The sequence below is a fragment of the Pleurodeles waltl genome, chromosome 5 (genome assembly GCF_031143425.1).
Source record: "Pleurodeles waltl isolate 20211129_DDA chromosome 5, aPleWal1.hap1.20221129, whole genome shotgun sequence".
In the NCBI taxonomy this organism is placed as follows: domain Eukaryota; kingdom Metazoa; phylum Chordata; class Amphibia; order Caudata; family Salamandridae; genus Pleurodeles; species Pleurodeles waltl.
The window spans coordinates 538,302,692-538,323,271 of record NC_090444.1 but is presented as its reverse complement, the minus strand read 5'-3'; the positions used below and the strand labels follow the sequence as shown (position 1 = coordinate 538,323,271).

At 45.0% G+C, this 20,580-nt stretch overlaps 1 protein-coding gene across 1 annotated transcript in view; it reads left to right on the top strand.

The window, feature by feature from the left end:
- Window positions 1–561: 561 nt before the first annotated feature.
- The window catches only part of PNPT1 (polyribonucleotide nucleotidyltransferase 1), a 357,765-nt gene continuing 337,746 nt past the window's right edge, over window positions 562–20,580 (top strand). The window contains exons 1-5 of the mRNA XM_069234364.1: window positions 562–801; window positions 3,597–3,657; window positions 9,950–10,024; window positions 10,545–10,650; window positions 10,739–10,788. Of these exons, the coding sequence (XP_069090465.1) occupies window positions 578–801; window positions 3,597–3,657; window positions 9,950–10,024; window positions 10,545–10,650; window positions 10,739–10,788 (516 nt within the window). The 5' untranslated portion in view covers window positions 562–577. The remainder of the gene's footprint in view (window positions 802–3,596; window positions 3,658–9,949; window positions 10,025–10,544; window positions 10,651–10,738; window positions 10,789–20,580) is intronic.

Below are 20,580 nucleotides of genomic sequence, written 5' to 3'. Positions count from 1 at the left end.
GTTTAGCGGGGTTGAAACGATTCCAAATGCCCAGTAAACCAGGGCTAGATTAAGAATAGCACATGGTTGCTTTACATATCCGAATCCACTTATCGCAGAACAGCTACTGTCAGCATTGGGATAAAGCCATCGGGAAATGAAATCGAAAGTTAACTCCCGGCTACATTCCTCTGGTTCTGCTGCAGACATAGAAGAGGGGCTTTATGAACAAAACTCTCACACAAGGTTGAAATTAACGTGGCCATCTTAAGGACACGGCGTCACCAGGTCCTCTTCGATGATTGTCTGGTGAAGAAACGATACACGTGTAAAATATGCAGAATTATTAGTTTTTCACTTTGCTCAATATCAGTGCTTGCCATTTTATTTTATTAAATCATAACAACTAAAAAGTGACACACAGACGCTATTCTAATAAAGGTTTAACTAGGGTGGCCCGTCCTTGATAGTTTGAAAAATACAAGAGCCAGGCTTTGGATTCCGACATGTGTAAATGATCGTGTCTTTTTTATTAAAGCAGGTGTTGGTGTTCTAACAACAATCCGCAGGTTCTAGTTTAAGTCTTTCTTCACTTTTTATGCCGGTGACACTGGCTGTTCAGACTGTCATGGCAGCCTCCAGTCAGTGTCGCTGCCGTGCCGGGATGTTGCTGTTGCTCCTTCAGAGAGGAATTAGCGCCAGCGCACCTCGATACCGGGTGGGGAATGGTGCCTCTGTTTTTCTGAGTCAGTTTAGAGCCGCCCAGAGCAGAGCTTGGAGCAACAAACATGCTGCGAGTGTGCAGGTTGACGTTGGGGGAAGGTAAGGAATAGAGTACACAACACTCATGGATCAACACATACGCTATGTGTGTGCAGGGTGATATGGGGTGCGGGGAGAGATGGGTAAGAAGTACAGGACACAATACTCATGGGGCTCGCTGTGTGTGTGAGCGGCACTGTGGTAACGACAGCCAAAAGAATCAACACGTGGTTAATTGAACATTGATTTTGTAGGATTGTGATGAAAACGAGGGATGAATGTTTTACTCCTCTTTTTTTGTCATTGACACACAAAAACGTGATCTATGGGGAAAAATTTGTTTGTATTGAATGTACTTAAAGCCTATCCGACCAACTACTGTATTGCCATTCCAGCAGCTGCTGCCTCTTTTTCATATCAACTCGCTGTCAGAGTCGTGATGTGGTTTCTTGGGAGGATGGGCACGTGCATTTCCATCGTACTGGATGCCGTGCTCCATATGCGCTCCCTACAAGAGTACCTCCAAAGGTCATGATCACAAGTTGAGGGTCATTGAATGATTAGTACTGGTGAAGGCCAGCATTCACCGCTCTCTACGCTGGTGGAACAGCAACAATTTTGTTGCTGGGCATCCCCTTTCTCAGACTCAACCACGGGTGCCTTCCTCACAGGAAGGAGAGCAAATCCCCAAAGCTCTTACTGTGCGGGGGTTTTGTGCCCTTTAATATCAGGGCCACCACATCACTTACCTAAACCTACTGGCCATATGCTCAGACCTCAAAGTCTTCTTTCAGGTAGTTCAATGGAAAGTAACCCTCCTCATGACTGAGAGTATGACAACCATTTATTATTTGCAGAAACAGTGTGGCACACACTCGGCTCTCGGGACTAGAGCAGGAGATTTTGCATTAACACAGTAGTAAAGTCCTAGATAAACACATTCCTGGGCTGGAAAACCACTTTGCAGACTGTAAGAAATTGGATTATTGTTCGGGGTGGGTGACTGCCCTCTACAAGGAATAATCACAACCCTTGTCTTGGTGAACCCTCCAAGTCAATAAATTAACCTACTTCTGTCTAGTTAGTGTTGAGCTTGAGACAGTTGGCTTGCATCTAGTTAGCGACTACGATAATGCAGGCAAGTGAACTTGTTTCTTGTGTTTGGGGTCTTACCTGAGAGGGAGGTATGAGTTGTTTGTTGTCGACGTAGGAGAGAATGTTGATTTAGTGTGTGCGGATGATGTTGGCCAGAAGAATCATGTATGTGTTGATAAGAGTGGGGTTGAGTGATTAACCGTGAGGCATTCCACAGATGAGTTGCGAGCTTCCGAGGATTAAAGTGCAAGGCTAGCAGCTTGTGCACTATTCATTAAAAATGAGCGGATCAAGTGGACAGCGGCACCTTGGATGTCAATCTTGTGCAGGCGCCTGATGAGGATGGGGTGCAAGACTGTGTCAAATGCTTCAGAGAGGTCAAGAAGAATTAGGACTGCTCTGTCAAGGATCTTGCAGATGTCATCTGTGGCCCGATGAGTGATGTTTCTGTACTCTGTTTGGGCCTGAATCTAAACTCTGTAGTGTTAAGGAGCTGATGGTCGATGAGGTGGTCGGTAATGCATCTGTTGATTAGTTTCTCTAGGAACTTTGAGGGGTATGGTAGGAGGGAGATGGTTCTGCAGTTGGAAGGAGTGGCTGGGTCAGTGGATGTTTTTTGAGTAGACCCATGATGGTGGCATATTCCCAAGTGTCGGGGAATTTAGAAGAGTCAATGGAGGTGTTGAGGTTAGTTGTTAGTGCTTGGCTGATCCGTAAGAGTTCTTTAATGTAGGCAAGGGTGAGATGGAAGCCCCAAGTGGGTGGTGTTCATGATAATACTAACTTCAGCGGTATTGACGGTGGGTCACGGGGTCAGGGTTGAAGGCTGAGCACAGGATGAGAGTTGGCAGAGGTTTATGCTAAATAGCTCCCTGATAATTCAGGCTGATAAAAGGTAACTTTCTAAAAGTCTTTTTCCTTGATATTTATTAAATATATGACTTCACCATTGATTTGGGTTTTTAATAAAATATTAAAAATAGGGTTTTAATAGTATTTGTAGTTTGTTCCACTAGCTGTATTAGTAATTTAATCTATACTCTGGTTTACTACTACTCCGTAGGACTGCTAGGCCTGCCACAGTGCAAATAGCTCTTTGGACCTTGTTGCTGTAGGGACTTGGTAACATTAGTTTTCCACATGTCCAACTGTTAACTACCATGCACCCTACCTTATGGGATACAAGGCTTACACATGAGTGTCTTATTAACATTTAAGTGGGAGAATTTTACACATCAAATAGGGGTATTTTAGCTGGTCGTATCAGAGCTTCTGTACTGCAGCAGTTAAACTACACGGTGTTGGCTTGAAGTCATGTTTGCACTGCCTATATAGAAGATGGCAAAATAGGTGTTGCGGTCCACAAGTGGTGTTTATCATCCAGGCCATGGGTGCACGTTTTACACTATCCACTAGGGACTTACAGGCAAGTTAAACATACCAGTAAGGAGTAAGCCGGTTTACGCATGGATAGTCGGGGTCTCACTGGTCCATTACTACTGGTTAAAGCCAGCATATACATAGGGTCCAGCAGAAGGTGATAAAAACAGGGTGACCATGAAAAAAAGGTAATTTTCCTGAACAAACCCACGCAGCAGGACAGAGAGCATTTCATACAGATGAAGAGGAAGCGTTCGAAGTACATACTAGGTGGCACCCTAAAAAGTAAAACTAAAGTCCATGAATATTGTACGTGTCAGTAAACTGACATTAATCTTATTAATTTTTTTTTTTGTTTTGTTTTTTTTTTGTTTTTTTAGAAAATTGGAAATCTCTTCTGGAAAGTTAGCCAGATTTGCAGATGGATGTGCAGTAGTGCAGGTGAGAATGTTTGTACATAATGCACAAGTCAACGTAAATGAACAACTGACCCCAAAGAAAGTGTAATTTCATTATGTAAGACATCATTGCACACTGTGTGTCTCAGTATTTCATATTTGCGCAACCCCAGTATTAAAATTAAAGTGCAATAAAACATGGGTGAAGGCACTGGGTATGCCTATTTTTCTGAAACGCTAGCAATTTTGTGGTTTTAGATTTTCATATTTAATGATGGTCAGGAAAGATTAGGTTAACAATGCAAATGTGGTTTTAAAACTTTAGCATGTACAGCTCGAACCTATGTTGTTTGGAGCTAGAATATAAATTTGAGGCCAAATAAGAATTTAGTCATTAGCCTTAAAGAAACCACAATATAAAGGGTGATAACCATGTTTACAAAATAGGTTTGAAACAACCTGTGCAATACGTGTTGCCACACCCCAGCTGCTGCAGTATGTGCAAGGCTCACACATTAAGGGCAAACCTATTGGTGCAAAAAGGGGCTACATTTAAATTGGTGACTGTTTGTAAATGGAGCGTGTCTGTATTTCACTAGCCATGTTTGCTCCCTAAGAGTGAGGGATCTGTCCGGCTTATCTCTGCTTTGCAGCAGCCCCTTAGATCAATACGTATTATCTAAATGACTGACTTTCTAATCTTTGATTTATTTCCTATTTAAGTCTGGATTTTAATAGCATAACTGTTTATTAGTTCTGTTCTTGCCAACATGCATAGAGAAGGATTGGGGTCCACCTCTTTCAAACGTTAATTCTTTTCACCAGCCTCCTCCAGCCATTGGCTAGCTCAGCAAAGAAGAATATTTTACTTTCTACCAATACTACAGACTGTTTGTATCGTTTCAGCTCAAGTGGTGTTTTTGTATTGTAATGTATATGTGAGTATTTTAGCTATTTCTCCATTGGTACTTGCTTCTTTTCACCCCTCTGGCTTTCTCATGTATCTTGGCTCCTTGTTCCTCAAACCCACCCTTCTTTCACTCTTCACTCTTCTCTCTTCTCCTTTTGTGTACCGTTTCACTTTTTGCCCTTTTCCTCTTTCCTATTGTGTACTGTTTCACTTTTTGCCCTTTCTTCCTCCTTTGCTCACAAGCCTTGCCGCTGTGAGAACCTTTGGGGAAGAAGTGGCAGGGCAGGCAGGCAGTCATCTAAGGCCTCATGGTACATAAGACTATGCACAGAATGAGATCTACATACCAGCAGTTCTCTGTTCAAAAGAGCTCTACTCCCTGAGAGAGGAGTTCACTATTGTACTCTGCTGCCAGCAATCCTTTTGTTTTTCTCCTAGAGGCTGTTTTTTATTTTTAGTAGTATGTGAGTGCTCAGTTGTCTCAACCTATTGCTTGTATTTTGCTCAGCACACAAGTATCACAACAGCTGGTGTGGAGAGGGCCTTGAGACAGCCTGGTGACTGTTGCACCCATATAGCAGCGAAAGACGCATTGCTTGTTCAGTCAATCAGGAATTTTTAATGCGCCCTACTCACCCGTGAGGGTCTGAAGGTGCTGAGGAGTTGGGTGGGGGGGAGTTGCTGCTACTGCTCGAGCAGCTAGGTCTTGAGAAGTTTCCTGAAGGTAAGGAGGTCTTTGGCCTGGTGCAGGTGGGTGGGAACAGTGTTCCACGTTTTGGCGGCGAGGTGCGAGAATGATCTACCGCCGGTTGTAGTTCTGCGGACGTGTTGGACGGTTGCAACGGCGATGTCGGCGGAGCGGAGATGCCGTGTCGGGGTGTAGAAGGAGAGCCGTCTTTTGAGTTATTCTCGTCTGGTGTTGTGCAGTGCTTTGTGAGCGTGGGTGGGGAGTTTGAAGGTGATTCTCTTGTGGACTGGGAGCCAGTGCAGGTTTCTTAGGTGGTCTGTGATTTGGCAGTGGCGGGGGATGTCCAGGATGAGGCGCGCAGAGGCGTTCTGCATGCGTTGCAGCCTCTTCTGTATTTTGGCCGTGGTTCCTGTGTAGAGGGCATTGCCGTAGTCCAGTTTGCTACGTACGAGGGCTTGGGTGACTGTTCTTCTGGTTTTGGTGGGTATCCATTTGTAGATCTTTCGGAGCATGCAGAGGGTGTTGAAGCAGTAGGAGGCGTTGACTTGCTGGGTCATGGATAATGAGGAGTCCAAGATGAATGTTTTGTATGTTCCCATTCCATTTACTTAACTGTGCTCAGACTACAATATATCTGCAGCATGTATTTATGACTTGAATTGTCTTTAATTTTAGGATGGGAACAGATATGTTGTGCTGCTAAATCTTATACAAATTTGGTTGCCTCACCATAAAAATATCAGTCTGTACTTTGTTTTCAATAGTGCCTCTTCCCTAGGAGTTAATATAATAATTGATTGCATCCTAACAGCATCATCATTGTATATTATTAAATTAGATGCACAGATTCTTAGGAATACTTGTTACCTGTTAATTGGAACACTGCAGGCAACAGAGTTTGTGAAACGTGTCACTCCGAGAGCCTGGAAAGTGAAGAGGGTCAAGGAGCAGGTGGGAGAGCTTGAGGCTGTGGGTTAACTTCACTGCCTGCACCAATCAACTTCAGTCATGGGATACATAATGTGTCCACCAGATAAGAAAATGTGTTTAAGGGGTGAGTTAGTCCCCACAATCCCTCTGTCACAGGGAATCAACCTTTGTTATGTCTCTGGATGTTCCAGAAATTATATGGGTTGGAATAGAGGGTGTGCAGAATATTGAATGCACTAGTAAAACTGTGAAATTGTTATTTTTTAATCTAATTGAACTTCTGGCAAAACTTATCTGCTAAATAGTTTTTTTGTTTCTGTATTGACATTCCCCCTGAAAAATACCAATTTGATCTATAAACACAATTTTGTACCTAGAGGAAAGACACTGGTGCTGCACAAGATAATAAAACTCTTACATCATCAGGGTAAAGAATGCAGAGAGCTGTCTGGAGTTTTCATAGCTACATGCATCTATCCTACATTCTTCTGCTATCCAGTGCAGGCCTCAAAAACCCATAAAAATGTTAGTAGACCGGCATGTTGAGTAACATGAATAATCTACTTGATTTAACTGTAATGTACTTGACCCGTAAATGGGTCACTAATTGTGTGATGTAAGGCAAATATGTTATTTTACAAAGTCGCTTTTTATCTTCATTCTCACAAATGAGTGCACCTTCAAATATGTGAGTTCAGCATTTCTGCTGTACAAAAAACCTGTTTTGTTTTTATTAAATATACTAAACATATGCTCCATGTATAATTAGATTGTAACCCAGATATAGGGCACACATGATCCATGACTTGTCTCTTAGTTTAATAATAGCATTGCCATCAGGTCAAGGAGTGTTTCTCAGTTTATATTTAACCGCTCACTTTTATTTAATATATTACTAAAGCATAATGTGCTAGCGTACTGTCATTTGCAGACAGTAAGTTTCCAAGAAATGTCCAGAAACCTTCTCACTAACTTGCAGCTTTACTGATAAAACTATATAGTGTATGAACATTAATCTGTGAATATTGGGTTTCAGAAAACAAAATTATCATTAGCACATCACCAAAAGAGATTTGTTTTCATCCTATTAAAATATTTTTTTCATTACACAGAAGTACGAAAAATGGGCTTTTACAACTACTGAAATATATTTTGAAATGTTTGTACAGTTGACTTAATTATTTAAATGTGTGTTAGGAAAAACCTGGCACTCTATAGCTTTTCATGTCACACTATTTGGACAGCAGGTCAGAGAGTTCATCTTACAAAATCCTGGAACTCTGCAGACTTAATTATTTAAATGTGTATTAGGAAAAACCTGGCACTCTATAGCCTTTCATGTCACACTATTTGGACAGCAGGTCAGACAGTTCATCTTACAAAATCCTGGAACTCTGCAGTCAGAAGGAAAAGTAATTGTAAGAAGACAAACTGACTTCTGGCCTCTGTCTCTGAACTCAGAGCAAATGTGACAAGATAAGAACAAGATTTAAAGGAGTCTTTATTGCTCCTTCCCTTTCTGACTGAACGAACACCTGTTTTTTGTCATCTTACCAGAATATGCGAGTAGGTCCTAAAAATAGCTGTACCTGATTGAATATGACTTGCAGTAGTGACTGGGTGATTAGATTTTTCGAGGCCTGCAGTGCCATCTTCGTTTCTAAAGCCTCTTGCATAGTTTAGGTAATGTTTCACATGCACCCCTCAAATCATTGTGTGGAAAACTCAAAGAAAAAAAATATTCCACCCATAATGCTCTCCCACCAAGAATCTACATGATTGCTAAGATAAAGCTCCATAGTGTGGCTTGTTCTTGTAGTTGTCTTTCAACAAGTTGGTCATAAATCCTATGCCTTTGCTATTCTTTCTACTTTTAAGGTCTCACCTACAGATGGTAGGTCCAGTGACCTATTGTACCAATTGTCCAGTGACCTATTGTACCAATAAACAAAATAAGGTTTGAGTCATCCCTTTGATTTCTTCTTGGTCGATGGTTTTGCATCCTCTTGTGTTTGGGCCGTCCCTGAAGCATAGCATCTCCACCATCCTTATGATTGGATGACTTGATTCATTCCTTCCTCTGATTACACTTGGCAAACTATTCTTTTTTTTTTTTGTTGCTTTGAGCATGCCTTGGACGTGAATGTGTTTTTTTTACTTGCTTTCTCTCCGCCTTGTTCTGCTTGCTCCTTCACATCCCCACCCCACCACCATGATCTCTGTGTTGTTCGCCCATCCCCCATGTTGTCTTATACGTCTCCCAACACCTCTACCTGGCTTGTATTTTTTTCTTTTAATACCCCTACCATAACCCTCTTGCTCCCTCACTCCTCCATTACAACCCCACCTTTGTTCAAAGTTTTATTTTTTATTATTTTATAGCAGAGCCAGGAATATTTATACCAGGACTCATCCCCTAAATTAAGTTTTGCTCACTTTCATGATTTTTTTTTAAATGAACTTTTCCAAGATGGGCATCCTTTATCCCGGGACAGTAAATGTAAAGAAAAAAATGGTTGCTGTGTCATGACTTGTGTGAGCTCACGTGTGAAGAATGCTTATGCTCACATACACCTTCATGCCGGGGCCAAAAGTCACAATGGCCACCACACCATGATGCATGCTGGTGCATGTTGGGACCCTTTTGGCCAATGCTTTTAACACTTGACGACAAGCACTGATCACGCCAACAGGTCAGCTAAGGTCTTTCAAAGGTGAGACATACTGGCTTTACTAGTGCTTGTTTTTATAAGAGACAAAAATGCAAAATTTGGCTTAAAATGTTTGACATATGTGCTGTGACCATGCCCGATCCAGTTGCAGTCAAAGAAAGATAGAACATTACTATATTCCTCCGCATCAGATTTGTGTCACTGATAGGCTTATACCAGCGTACGACCTACAAAACCAATTGACATGCCATTCTATTACCATCAGTCTTTTATAATACCACTTCACTCACAACACCAATGCTATTCATTAGGCCTTCTTCAACATCTTTTGGCCAATCGCTCCACAATGGAGCCAATAGCATGCTTGCTTCATGACTCATCCTATGCTACTTGGTGGTTAGGTTCAGTGCTTGAAATGGAAAAATAGAAGTGCAGGTACTCTGTATTAGAGTACCTGCTTGTTTCTGAGAAGTGCCGGTACTCTCCAATGAAAATTATTAAATTTTTCTTGAGAAGTACAGGTACTCTCCCTCTCAAAATAAAAAAGTGCTGGCACTCAGTACCAGACAGTACCAGCCCATTTAAAGCACTGGTTAGGTTTCCTTTTGTTGGTTTACAGTGCTCTGGTGGTAACTCAACTGTGCTGGAGTTGAAGATCCAGACGATTGCTTTGCCATGTGAAAACATAGTCAATAATGAAGTTACATAAGGGAATGAGGGATGGCTTTTCGGTTTGGAGCTAATGTCTCTTGGTTTCTGAGCCCTGGAGATAGCCACAAATCCAAGGCCTGGCACTCCCTCATTTGTGCATCCACGCATAACACACAACATGACCACAATGCAGATATTACAGCATGGAACACATTCACCTAAAAACTCACAGATGTGTCCTCCTTCCACTTGTACACAGCCTTCTCTCTGCATTGTATTTCTTCTGGATGTCCTTTTTCTTCTACTTTATTTACATAAAATAAAAACGAAACAAAAAAAATGTAGCTTCAAACTTTGTGTACAGTGAGTGATGGTTTCTGCATGAATCAAAAAGAATAAGCACATAAAATTGTCATGGCTAGAATTCATTTTGTGCAGAATATAATTTTTGATATGTCTTGCACGTTTGCCTTTCTCAATCAAGTTAGGTGATACGTCCGTCATGGTCACAGCTGTCAGCAAAACAAAGCCATCACCCTCTCAGTTCATGCCCTTAGTGGTAAGTCTTCTGTATGTGATATTTTGTTTTAAAAAGTTGAAGTGCTCCTATAGAGTACTTTCATATATTACTTTTAGAAGAAAGACATGTTGTTCAGCAATGTTTTTCACTTGGGTACTGTTGCATCAATAGTTATATCTTCGTCTAATTTGAGCGTTAAATACAGAAAATATTTCGTATCAGTAATGTTATTCCACGTTTACAATACTTCTTTATATATTATGTTGTCTTCAAACATTTTCAAGTAAGCACTCAATTGTTAAAACAATACACCTGGCATTCTACATTCCAATCATTAGCATCCAGTTGCTTGACTGAAGTAGCCAGAATATTACAAAATATAAAAAGCTAATTTGCCCTAAAAAGAGAACAGCAGCAGTATGAGAAACTGTCCACTATTTAATAAAAACATACCATACCTACTGAAGAAAACATCCTGCTGCTGTATGCGTACTGCCCAAGAAGGAAACCTGCAAATGCTAGCACATGCCTAATCTTTGTTTACCCATCGTATCCTCAGGTTGACTATCGCCAGAAAGGAGCTGCAGCTGGAAGGATTCCAACAAATCATTTGAGGAGAGAGCTTGGCTCAACAGATAATGAAATTCTTACAGGCAGAATCATAGGTCAGACTTATAATTAGACTTGTGCCTCATTCTGTGGTATTTCTTAAGACTTTTCACAAACCTAACTTCTCTAACGTTTTCCTTTCAGACCGATCAATTAGGCCATTGTTTCCATCAGGTTACTTTTATGACACACAGGTATGTATTTTCTCTTGAGTTTTTTTGTATTTTTTCCTGTAAGGTGTGTTTATGAAGGGTGATGAGGTAGCAAATAACTGAACCTTTTGTCCAGATCTAAGCAAGTTTCTTGTTAATTCTACTAGAGGCTAGGATTAGATGTCCTATTCATACCAAAAAGGCCATCTGAAGCATAGTCAAATGTGGAGGCAATTTTTACAGATTAATAATTTGTCATCTGTGTTGATGTTAGGGGCATATGGACAACTTTTTGCAGTTTCTCTTTCAGAGCACAGAATAGAAACCTTGAAACAAACTAATTGCTGGGTAATGTCGCACAAGTGCTTGAAATGCTCATTCACAGCTTGATCTCAAAGGCTTTTGCACACCCATCCCATAATTTGCTCAGGTATTACAGAATGCAGAATCAGGAGTGATGTGGTCTTTGTCTTTCATTTGGAATGTGGTTGCACAGAAATTCTGCCATCATGGTGGAATTTGCATTTGAGTAAAATGCTCATAGGAATGTGGTTTCAACATTCCTAGGTGGATTCACTATCAATAGTTTTTGGTGTGTTAATAAGCGTACACCACAGGAATGAAGAGTGTTGAAGTGGAAGAGTTTTCTCTAGAGTAAATAATATTTTATTGGTAGAGAAATAAGGCATTCAATTGCAGTGACACATTTGCACTACTGTTCCATATGCAGAAATGTTCATCTCTTACGTTCATCTATGTATAAACACCTACGCACGCACACACTCCACTTTTCCATGTGCAGAAATATTCATCTCTTACATTCCTCTATGTAAAAACACCTATGCATGCACATACTCATGGGAATCCCAAAAAGTCAGATTTTCTGCAAACATGGCAGAAACCCTAACGGTACAAATTGTTTTGTTTTTGTATTAATTTACACCTTGCCTAGAGTCAGTATAAAATTTCACACAGATGGTAATGGTAGGCAGATCATTTTGGGGAAAGAGATGCTCAGAAGAGAAATGTTTAATCCATTGATTTTTGATTCATGTTAGCAGCCTTTTCTTGACTAGAGCAAACCATTCAGGATGGCTTATAAGAAGCGAAATCGGGATGTGCTAATTGCCAAGTTTTGACTATGGTGTCAAATAAATGTTAAATCCTCAAAGGTCAGTAATAATTTTAATAACTATATAGTTTGGGATCTTATAAGAGTCTACAGTGCTAAGCCTAACTAGAATGACCTTGCTGTTTTTTGTTTTTTTAAAATATTTTTATTGCGTTTTCTCTTTAGATCCATTTCCAACATTTTAGCATTTACATTTCAGGATATGGTAGATCTATTACACTATTAACACACAGATTAACAATAAAAACTTAACTGAGGTCTCGTCATTTTGCTTGCAGGGATTTCAAATGCGGTTCCTAAATGATGACTTTTACCATGTGTGCTTAATATACTTGTGTACCCCGGGTTGATTATGTTCATTTATTGGGTCTTGTGATTGTTCGTTATAGTGGGGGAGGCCCAGTTTAATAGCAGTACGTAGTATCTGAGTTACATTAACTTGAGTTCCTGTGTGGGGCCCTAGAACCACTCTGAGTAGTCTCTGTAGGTTGCTTCTAGTGGAGGAGGCGGGCGTGGGTGCGTCCTATGGCTATGGAATTTACCTCGTCGGACATACTCGAAGCATGGGGAATCGTTCGGGGAAAGAGTGGTTGTCTTAGATACCATTAATTCTGCGCTAGCCCATCTCAGAGTCATGCTGTGCCTGGTTTTCAGATCTGGGGCAGTGGCCGATTTCCAGTTCATTGCTATCAGTCTTTTGTACATTACGTATGCTAGGTCTGTAAATTTGTGTAGATGCTTATGTTTCTTATCTCTCTGTCTCAGACCCAGCAAGCAGGATTTAGGGTCTGCCGTGAGCTCCAAACCCGTCAGCTCCGATACTCTCTCCACTATCCCGCTCCATTCCCTGTGCACCTGGGCACAATCCCAAACCATGTGGTAAAAGTGTGCCAGCGGGGCCTGACATCTTGGGCAGCTTGGGTCCGAACTGGGAAGCATTTGTTTAATCCTAGCTGGAGAGAGATACGTTTGATGTGTGTAGTTAAATTGCGTGTAGCGGAACCTAGGGTTTCTCGACACCCCCTGTGTGTGGTGTAGTGCGTTCGGCCATTCCTCTTGCGAGATCGGGGTTGGAAGAACATCGTTCCACCTTACCCGTGCATTTTCCAGGTTGGATGCGGGGCATTTATTCAGGGTTTTGTATAGGTTCGACACAACCTTTGACTGGCTGTCGTAATGCAGCATATGGTGCAGTGCTGGGGAGATCATCGGTTCTTGGTTCCCGGTCGGCCACATCTTCTTGATGGAGTGACATATGGTGTGATATGTCATGAACTGCCCAGGATTTATTGAGGTGAGGTCACGTATCGATTCAAAAGGCATTAATTTCCCTTCTTCGAAGCAGTCACCTATCGTCTCTATGCTTGCCTCTGTCCAGGCCTCTAACGAGCGTTTTCTTTCTCCTCTCGCCCAGCCAGTGAGAACGCTCAGCTGTACCAGAGGCGAGTAAGGAAGCGCGCTGCGGCCGCTTTGGATATATCTCTTCCAGCATGCATGCGCCACTAGCATAAGTGGTTTGTTGGACGTCCCCCCCCCCCGGAGACCTGGTTGCCAACCAGGCGATCAAGGGTGCGCCGCGCAAATTCGTTAGTACCCATGCCGATTCCGCCAGCGTTAGTCTATGTATCCAGCTCAGTATCCACTGTAGCTGTGCAGCCGTGTAATAGCGTTAAAAATTAGGGGCGACCATACCGCCCGCAGTCACTGGGCACTGCAGTGTAGTGAGTGCGACGCGCGCTCTGCCCCCGCCCATATAAATTGCAGCAAAGCTCTGTTCAGGTCGCGAAAGAAGCTCCTGGGGATCAAGAGCCGCAGTGCCGCGAAGTAGTATAACAGCCTAGGTAATATCAGCATGTTTGCTATCGCCACTCTGCTCATCGGTGATAGCGGTAATTTACTCCAGAAACGAACCGACCCTTTAATGGAGGCCAGTGCTCTCCCCAAATTTCCGTCTCTGAGGTCCTCTGATCTGTGATATATTTGAACCCCCAGGTATTTGAATGAGTCAAAGCACCATTTCAGGTGCCCAGTCGGGGGTGTCTCTCTGCCTGACAGTGTCCGTGCGGACAAGGGGAACACGCACGATTTTTCCCAATTCACTACCAGTCCGGACACCACCCCAAATTCAGTCAGGAATCGTCTCGCTTCCTTTCCGCAAATATATCAAGGCGTCATCCGCATATAAAGATACTATATGCTTCGCCCCATTTCTGAGTATGCCCCAGCTGTCCTCCATCATCCGCAGGTGGGTCGCCAATGGTTCCATTGCTATTGCGAATAGCAAGGGGGACAGGGGGCACCCCTGTCTGGTGCCTCTAGCGATCGGGATGCTGTCAGATACAACTTTCCCCGTTTTCACGCGTGCTTGTGGATTGGAGTACAGTGTTTGCACCCATTGTATATATTTAGGGCCTATTCCCATTTCCCGCATAGTAGCACACAAGAAATCCCACCCCAACGTGTCAAATGCCTTCTCGATGTCCAATGAGAGCACCATTTCCTCATGCGCCCCCGGTGGAGTGCCCCCCAGCACTCCCAGCAGTCTACGGATATTTAGAAAGGTGTTACGTTTGGGGATAAAGCCATTTTGGTCGTCGTGTATCAAAGTGTGGATGAGGGGCGCCAGCCTATTTGCCAGTACTTTGCCCAGGATTTTACAGTCAGTGTTTAAAAGTGATAGTGGCCTGTAGGATTTAACATCCGGGGGTCCCGTCCCTGCTTGGTAGGACCACTATCATGGCTTCTCTTTGCGTGGGGGGCAGTGCCTTATGGTTCCAGGCCTCCTCATATACTTTCAGCAGATGAGGCTTTAAGTGACCTGCATATTTCACGTAGTATTCTAGTGGAAGGCCATCCATTCCCGGTGCCTTATTTCTGGGCATCTGTGCTAATGCTGAGCTTAATTCCGCTACACTCAGTGGGGCCTCCAATTTTTCAGCGTCTTCCTGAGATAATTGTGCTAATTGGGATCCTGCAAGAAAGGCTGTAAGCTGTGTAGATGTGCAGGCCGCTCGTTTGGCGTATAGGTTCATATAGTATTCCCTGAACGCCCCATTTATCTCCGTTTGCGTGGAGGCCATCTCGCCATCGTCTAGTTTTATAGCCCCTAACGGGGACTGCTGACGGTCCCCCTTCAGGAGCCACGCCAGCAGCCTTCCTGACCTGTCTCCCTCCGAGTGCTGCCGCATTAAGTGATATTTATGGTCGTGCCTACGGAGTCGAGAATCTGCTTCTTTATATTTTATACGCATCTCTTTTAATACTGTGTAGGGTGTCTCCTCCCGTGCCACCACTATTTCAAGTGTTCTCAATTCCTTCTCTAAGTTACTAATCTCCGAGTGTAGAGCGCGCCTAACCCCCCAAGTAGCCAGCATACAGTACCCCCTAACTACCACCTTATGTGCTTCCCATTCTGCCGCCCTTGAGCTCGCGGAGTCTGTGTTAATTTCCCAGTACTGCCTCAGCGCCGTGTCCAATCCCTCTGCGTATGCCTGATCTTGGAGTGCTTCTGGCTGTAAGCGCCATGTAGGGATCACCGATCGAGTTCCCCCCCCCCCCCCCCCCATTTTAGTGTCATCTTGAGCGGTGAGTGATCCGATAGTGCCTATCCATATCAGTACCCCCCTAGCGAATGCTGAGTAAGCTGTGCCTATTATCTGCCCGCCCCATTTCCCGATAATCTCCCGTAGTTCAGGTTCCAGTAGGTGTGTTTCTTTTAGGATAGCTATTTGGACCCTCTGACGTCTGAGACGTGCGTGCACTTGCTCTCTCTTGCCCGGTGTGCCCATGCCCCTCACATTCCTCGTAACTATTTCATATTGGTGTGCATGTGCGTTTGTATGTTGAGCCATGTATTACTGTGTGATGCACCTCCACCGTGCACTTCCCGGATGCGACTTCCTTCCGGCTCCCCCCCCTTTCACCGGGTGTATATTTAAGACTGACATCGGTGGTATTGTACCATGTTTGCTGAGTTGACCTATAACAAACCCCTTAACTCCCCATTTTACTCCCCCATTCTAACTATTTCCCTTAACCAACTACTAACACACAGTGAAACACCCCAACCTCTACTATTTGGTGGGGTCTGTATCCGTACGAATACCTGTGGGGGAGCCATCTTGAGTGTCAGGTGTGCCCCTTATGCTGTGCTCACATTCTATCTCAGACCTACACTGAGAGTATGTACATATGTAGGTGTGGGCACTCCCGATATATTAGCCCCCCGCATTCCGTTTGCCCCCAGTTATTAATCGGAGAACACAGCAGTCGGGGATTAATCATTCAAAAGATACTCTTTGTAACCAACATAGCTGGCAGTTCGGTTCTTGTCGCGGTCTCTTCTGTCTACCAGACGCTTGCTGCCCTATCAGGGCTGAGGTAGCCGATTCATTGTCGCCCTTCACAGTTCATCTGCAGTTCTAGGGGTAACCACCGGGCCCCTGAGCGCATCTGTAATCGTGGAGTCCGAGCTGGCCAATTCCGAGTCCGCCAGGGGGCCCGCCCTGAGTGTCTCGAAAGAGTTCTGCATTAGTATTGGGGTTTCTTTTAACACTTTTGCTCTTTCTTCCGCTGCCTGTCTCTCCGTGGGTTGACCCCTAGGGCGTCTCTTACTGCGCTTCCTCGATGTGGATGTCATCCATTCCTCCTCTTCATTCACTCCTTCGTTAGTCTGTGCTATGCCTTTAGCGTGCATCCAGGTCCAGGCATCTTCGGGGGAGGTGAACATATGAGTGCGGTCTTCTGTAATCACCCTTAGCTTGGCAGGGAAAAGGAGGGCATATTTGATATTGTGTTCCCAGAGTCGTCGTTTAATTTTCATGTAGGAGTTCCGTTGTTTCTGTACTTCTTGAGTGAAGTCGGGGTAGGCATGGATCACTGAACCCTCATGTCGAAATGGGCCTTTGCTGCGGAATTGCTGCAGTATCAGGTCTCGGTCCCTATAATTCAGGAGTCTCACTATTAATGATCTGGGTGGTTGACCCGGTAGTGGTAGTCTTCCCGGGACTCTATGCGCCCGTTCTACAGAGAAGAACTTCGAGGGAGACCCGCTCAGTACTTCTTTAATTAGCCACTGCTCTATGGTTAGTTCCGAGCTCTGTTCTGGAGGGAGCTCAGGGAACCCCACGAAGCGAATGTTATTGTGCCGGGATCTACTTTCTGCTTCTTCGGCACGCCTCCATAGGATCTTCACCTCTGCATCCAGGCACTGAATTTGTTTCTGGTTGTCCGAGACCGTAGGGCATGTCTTGCTCAGGGTATCCTCTGTTGTTTTCACCCTTTCTGTCAAGTTCCGATGGTCCACTCTAAGTAAGTTTAGGTCTTGTGATACTGTGTCTATTTTGAGTTCTAGCGAGGATTTAGTGTCCATAATTGCCTGTAGCACTTTTTCGAATTGCATAGAGTGGGATTGGAGTGTGCTCTCGAGTGATTGCAAGGTTAGGATTTGCTGTTGGTCGTTGGGCACCGGGCCGGGCGCATTTCGTTCTTGATGTTTAGCTGACTTAGATTTCCCAGCCATTGTTTTTCCTTTTGTGTACCTCTCGCAGCCTGGGGGGGCAGCTTAGTTATAAATTTCTAGAGCGGTTGGGTGTCCCAAGAGCACCAGTTCTCCTTCCAACGTGTGATTCCTCGCTGAGGCCACTGTAACCTGCTTGTGGGTCCACTTTATCAGTTCAATCTGTAGGAACTTGTGCTGGATCAAGTAGAGCAATTGAGGGGGGTCTTGGTGCTACTGGTTGGGTGCTTTGGGCCCGGGGTGCGCCCTTAGGGTGTCTGCCCTGTGTAGAGCCCCGGGAGGGGAAAAGGGGGAGGGAGGAGGGGATGAGGGGATGAGGGGGGGAGGAGGGAAGGAGGGGGGGAGTTCAGGCACCCGCAATAGTCCTCCGCCGATACCACTCCCCACGCGTGTCCGCAGGCCTCCACCAGCGCAGCGCAGGAAGGCCTGCAAGGGAGGCCAGAGTTAACAAGAGCAGTGGCGCGGGGGGGGATGGGAGCCTCCTGATTAAATTGCCCCCTCAGCTGTTTTCCACCAGCCCACATCGTTGCCGCCTTCTCTTCCCCTCCACCCGCTGTCCACACTCTTCTGGGGGGAGGGGGGTGGAGGGGATAGGTAGTTGTTCCTGGCTTTATGCGGCGCGGGGGGGCTATCTCCACTTTGTTTGAGCGCTACACCCTTGGTTCGGGTGAGCGCGTCTGTAGCTTTTTTTTTTCTCTCCTTCTCGATTCCTTCAGGATTTCCTTGAGTCCGGGCCGGCTGCGGCACCCGGATGCGGCGCCTCCTTTCCTCCGTGCCCCCCCCCCCCCCGCCCCTGTTTCTCGGGGGCGATCCGCTCTGTCGAGGAGAGGCCCGGCGGCCGGGGGAAGGCGGGGGGGGATCGCAACGGCAAGGGGAGAAGCCGCGCCGGTGCACGAGCTTCCCTCCCCAAGGCCTCCCCCCCCCACCGAGGGCCCCCGACTCCTTACCTTCACCCCCGCCGCACAGGGCAGCCCGCTTTTCTTCTGCCGATGACTCCAGCCTATGACTCCAGCCTCCAGAGCGCCGCCATTACGCAGCCTCGTGGCCGCGTACTCGTCCTGGTGCTACACGTGTCTCCCGCTCCTGTGCGGGTCCGCTCGGACCAGCGGCACCGTGGACGACCCCAGGACGGTGCACTCCACAGGAGCTCGATCTCCCAGTCGGGAGTGCCCTACAGGATCATTTCGCCTGGTCCGAGTCGGAGCTCCTCTCTTAGACGTCCAACTCATTCGCCATCTTGGCTCCTCCCATGGCCTTGCTGTTTAACAGCATTTAAACTGAATCGTGAAATAAAGGTGGGGTAGTCTCATCTCTGGTGAGAGATAGTGGCATGGAAGTTATTTTTGTAGAGGTTTCCTGTCAAAGTAGGGTTCCAGCTTAGGGTTTCAAGATTGTAGCCATTTGGAACCACACATGCCCTTGTTGGTGGAATCTAGTAATAGTTGCATTGCATTAGATTTGAAACTCTATAATGTTCCATTAAGTTACACAAGTTTATTTGTGTTTTGTATTTGTGTCATTTATAGAGTGCTTTCAGACCATAGGTATTGAAGCGCTAAGTGATAGGAGAGCCTGACACGATTCAGAGAAGTACAGTGAAAACAACCAGGTCTTTAGTTGCTTTCGAAATGGTAGGAGGGGTGAGATCCTCTAATTTTAAGTGGCAGCAAGTTCCATAACTTAACAGCTGCCACTGAGAAAGCCCTGTCTCCCCATTTTACTCTTTTACTCCTCAGAGTTCGTGCCAACCTAAGATCTGCTCATCTTAATGGGCGACTGGGAGTGAATTAATTAGTCACTGCTTGCAAATATCCTGAACCCTGAGAGTGAAGGGCTTTGTTGGTCAGGCAACAAAGTGATGCTCTTCCTAATGGGAAACCATTGCAGCTCCCTCATGCAGTCCTTGGCAGATGCAGACTTGGAAAGCACAAGCCAGGCGGCTGCATTTTGAATGAGCTGCAGCTCATTCAGGGATGAATGATTTATATTTGAATATTAGGTGTGTTACAGTAGTCCAGTCTGGATATGATGAGAGCCAGAACCACTGTCACTCTTAGTTTTACTGGTATGAACAGAAGGACTTTTTTTTGGTAGGGTTTTCACCATCCAAAAACAGGCATTAGTGACTCTATTTACCTGGGCATCGAAGGTTAGAGCTGAGTCACATATAACCCCAAGGTTCTTGGCTGCAGAAATGGGAGTACGTAAGGTCCCACAAGTCTCGGGTCACCAGTTTTGATTCCAGATAGAGGTATTCACCCCAAAGATGATAATCTCAGTTTTGCCCCCATTCCTTTTCAGCCAGTTTTGGCTCATCCAGTTACTGACTTCTCTCATGCAGGTTTGAAACCTCTCTGCTGTAATGTGCACATTGTCTCGAAAGGAAACAATAATTTGGGTATCGTCAGCATCTAGAAATAGAAAGATCTAACCCATTTAGCCAGAGGGGCCACATACAAATTAAAAAGGGTCAGACTAAGAGATGACCCCTGTGGAACTCCACAAGGGAGCTGAAATGGAGCTGAGCTAAAGTCCCCTCACCTGACTCTCTACATTCTGTCTTGGAGGAATGTCTCCAGGATACTCAAAGATGAATCCCTCAAATCTGCCTGATGTAAACGATGTGCCAATATTTGAGGCGAGATGGTGTCAAAAGCTGCCGATAAATATAATAGGATCAGAATACCGCAACCTCCCTGATATACCTGCTTTCTAATCGAATCTGTAGTGCAATCAGGGTGAACTTCGTTCTGTGATTTTTCCGAAATCCGTGTTGGGAGGAATCCAAACAGTCATACATCAGCAAAAAGGTGGCATGCTCAACACTCTCCATGACCAAGCAAGTCCACGCCGTCTCTTCCTCCTTCTTCAAAACCCTCCGCATGCTCCGCAAGATCTACAGGTGGTTCCCCACAGAAACAAGAAGAACAGTCACCCAGGCCTTCGTGAGCAGGTGAATTGACTACGGAAACGCCCTCTATGCGAGAGCCCCGGCCAAACTCCTCAAACGACTGCAATTTATACAAAACGCCTCTGCACGCCTGATCCTCGACGTACCCCTCCACAGCCACATCACTCCCCACCTGAGAGACCTACACTGGCTCCCTGTCAACAAAAGGATAACCTACAAGCTTCTCACCCATGCACACAAGCCACTCCACAACACTGGTCCTGCCTACCTGAA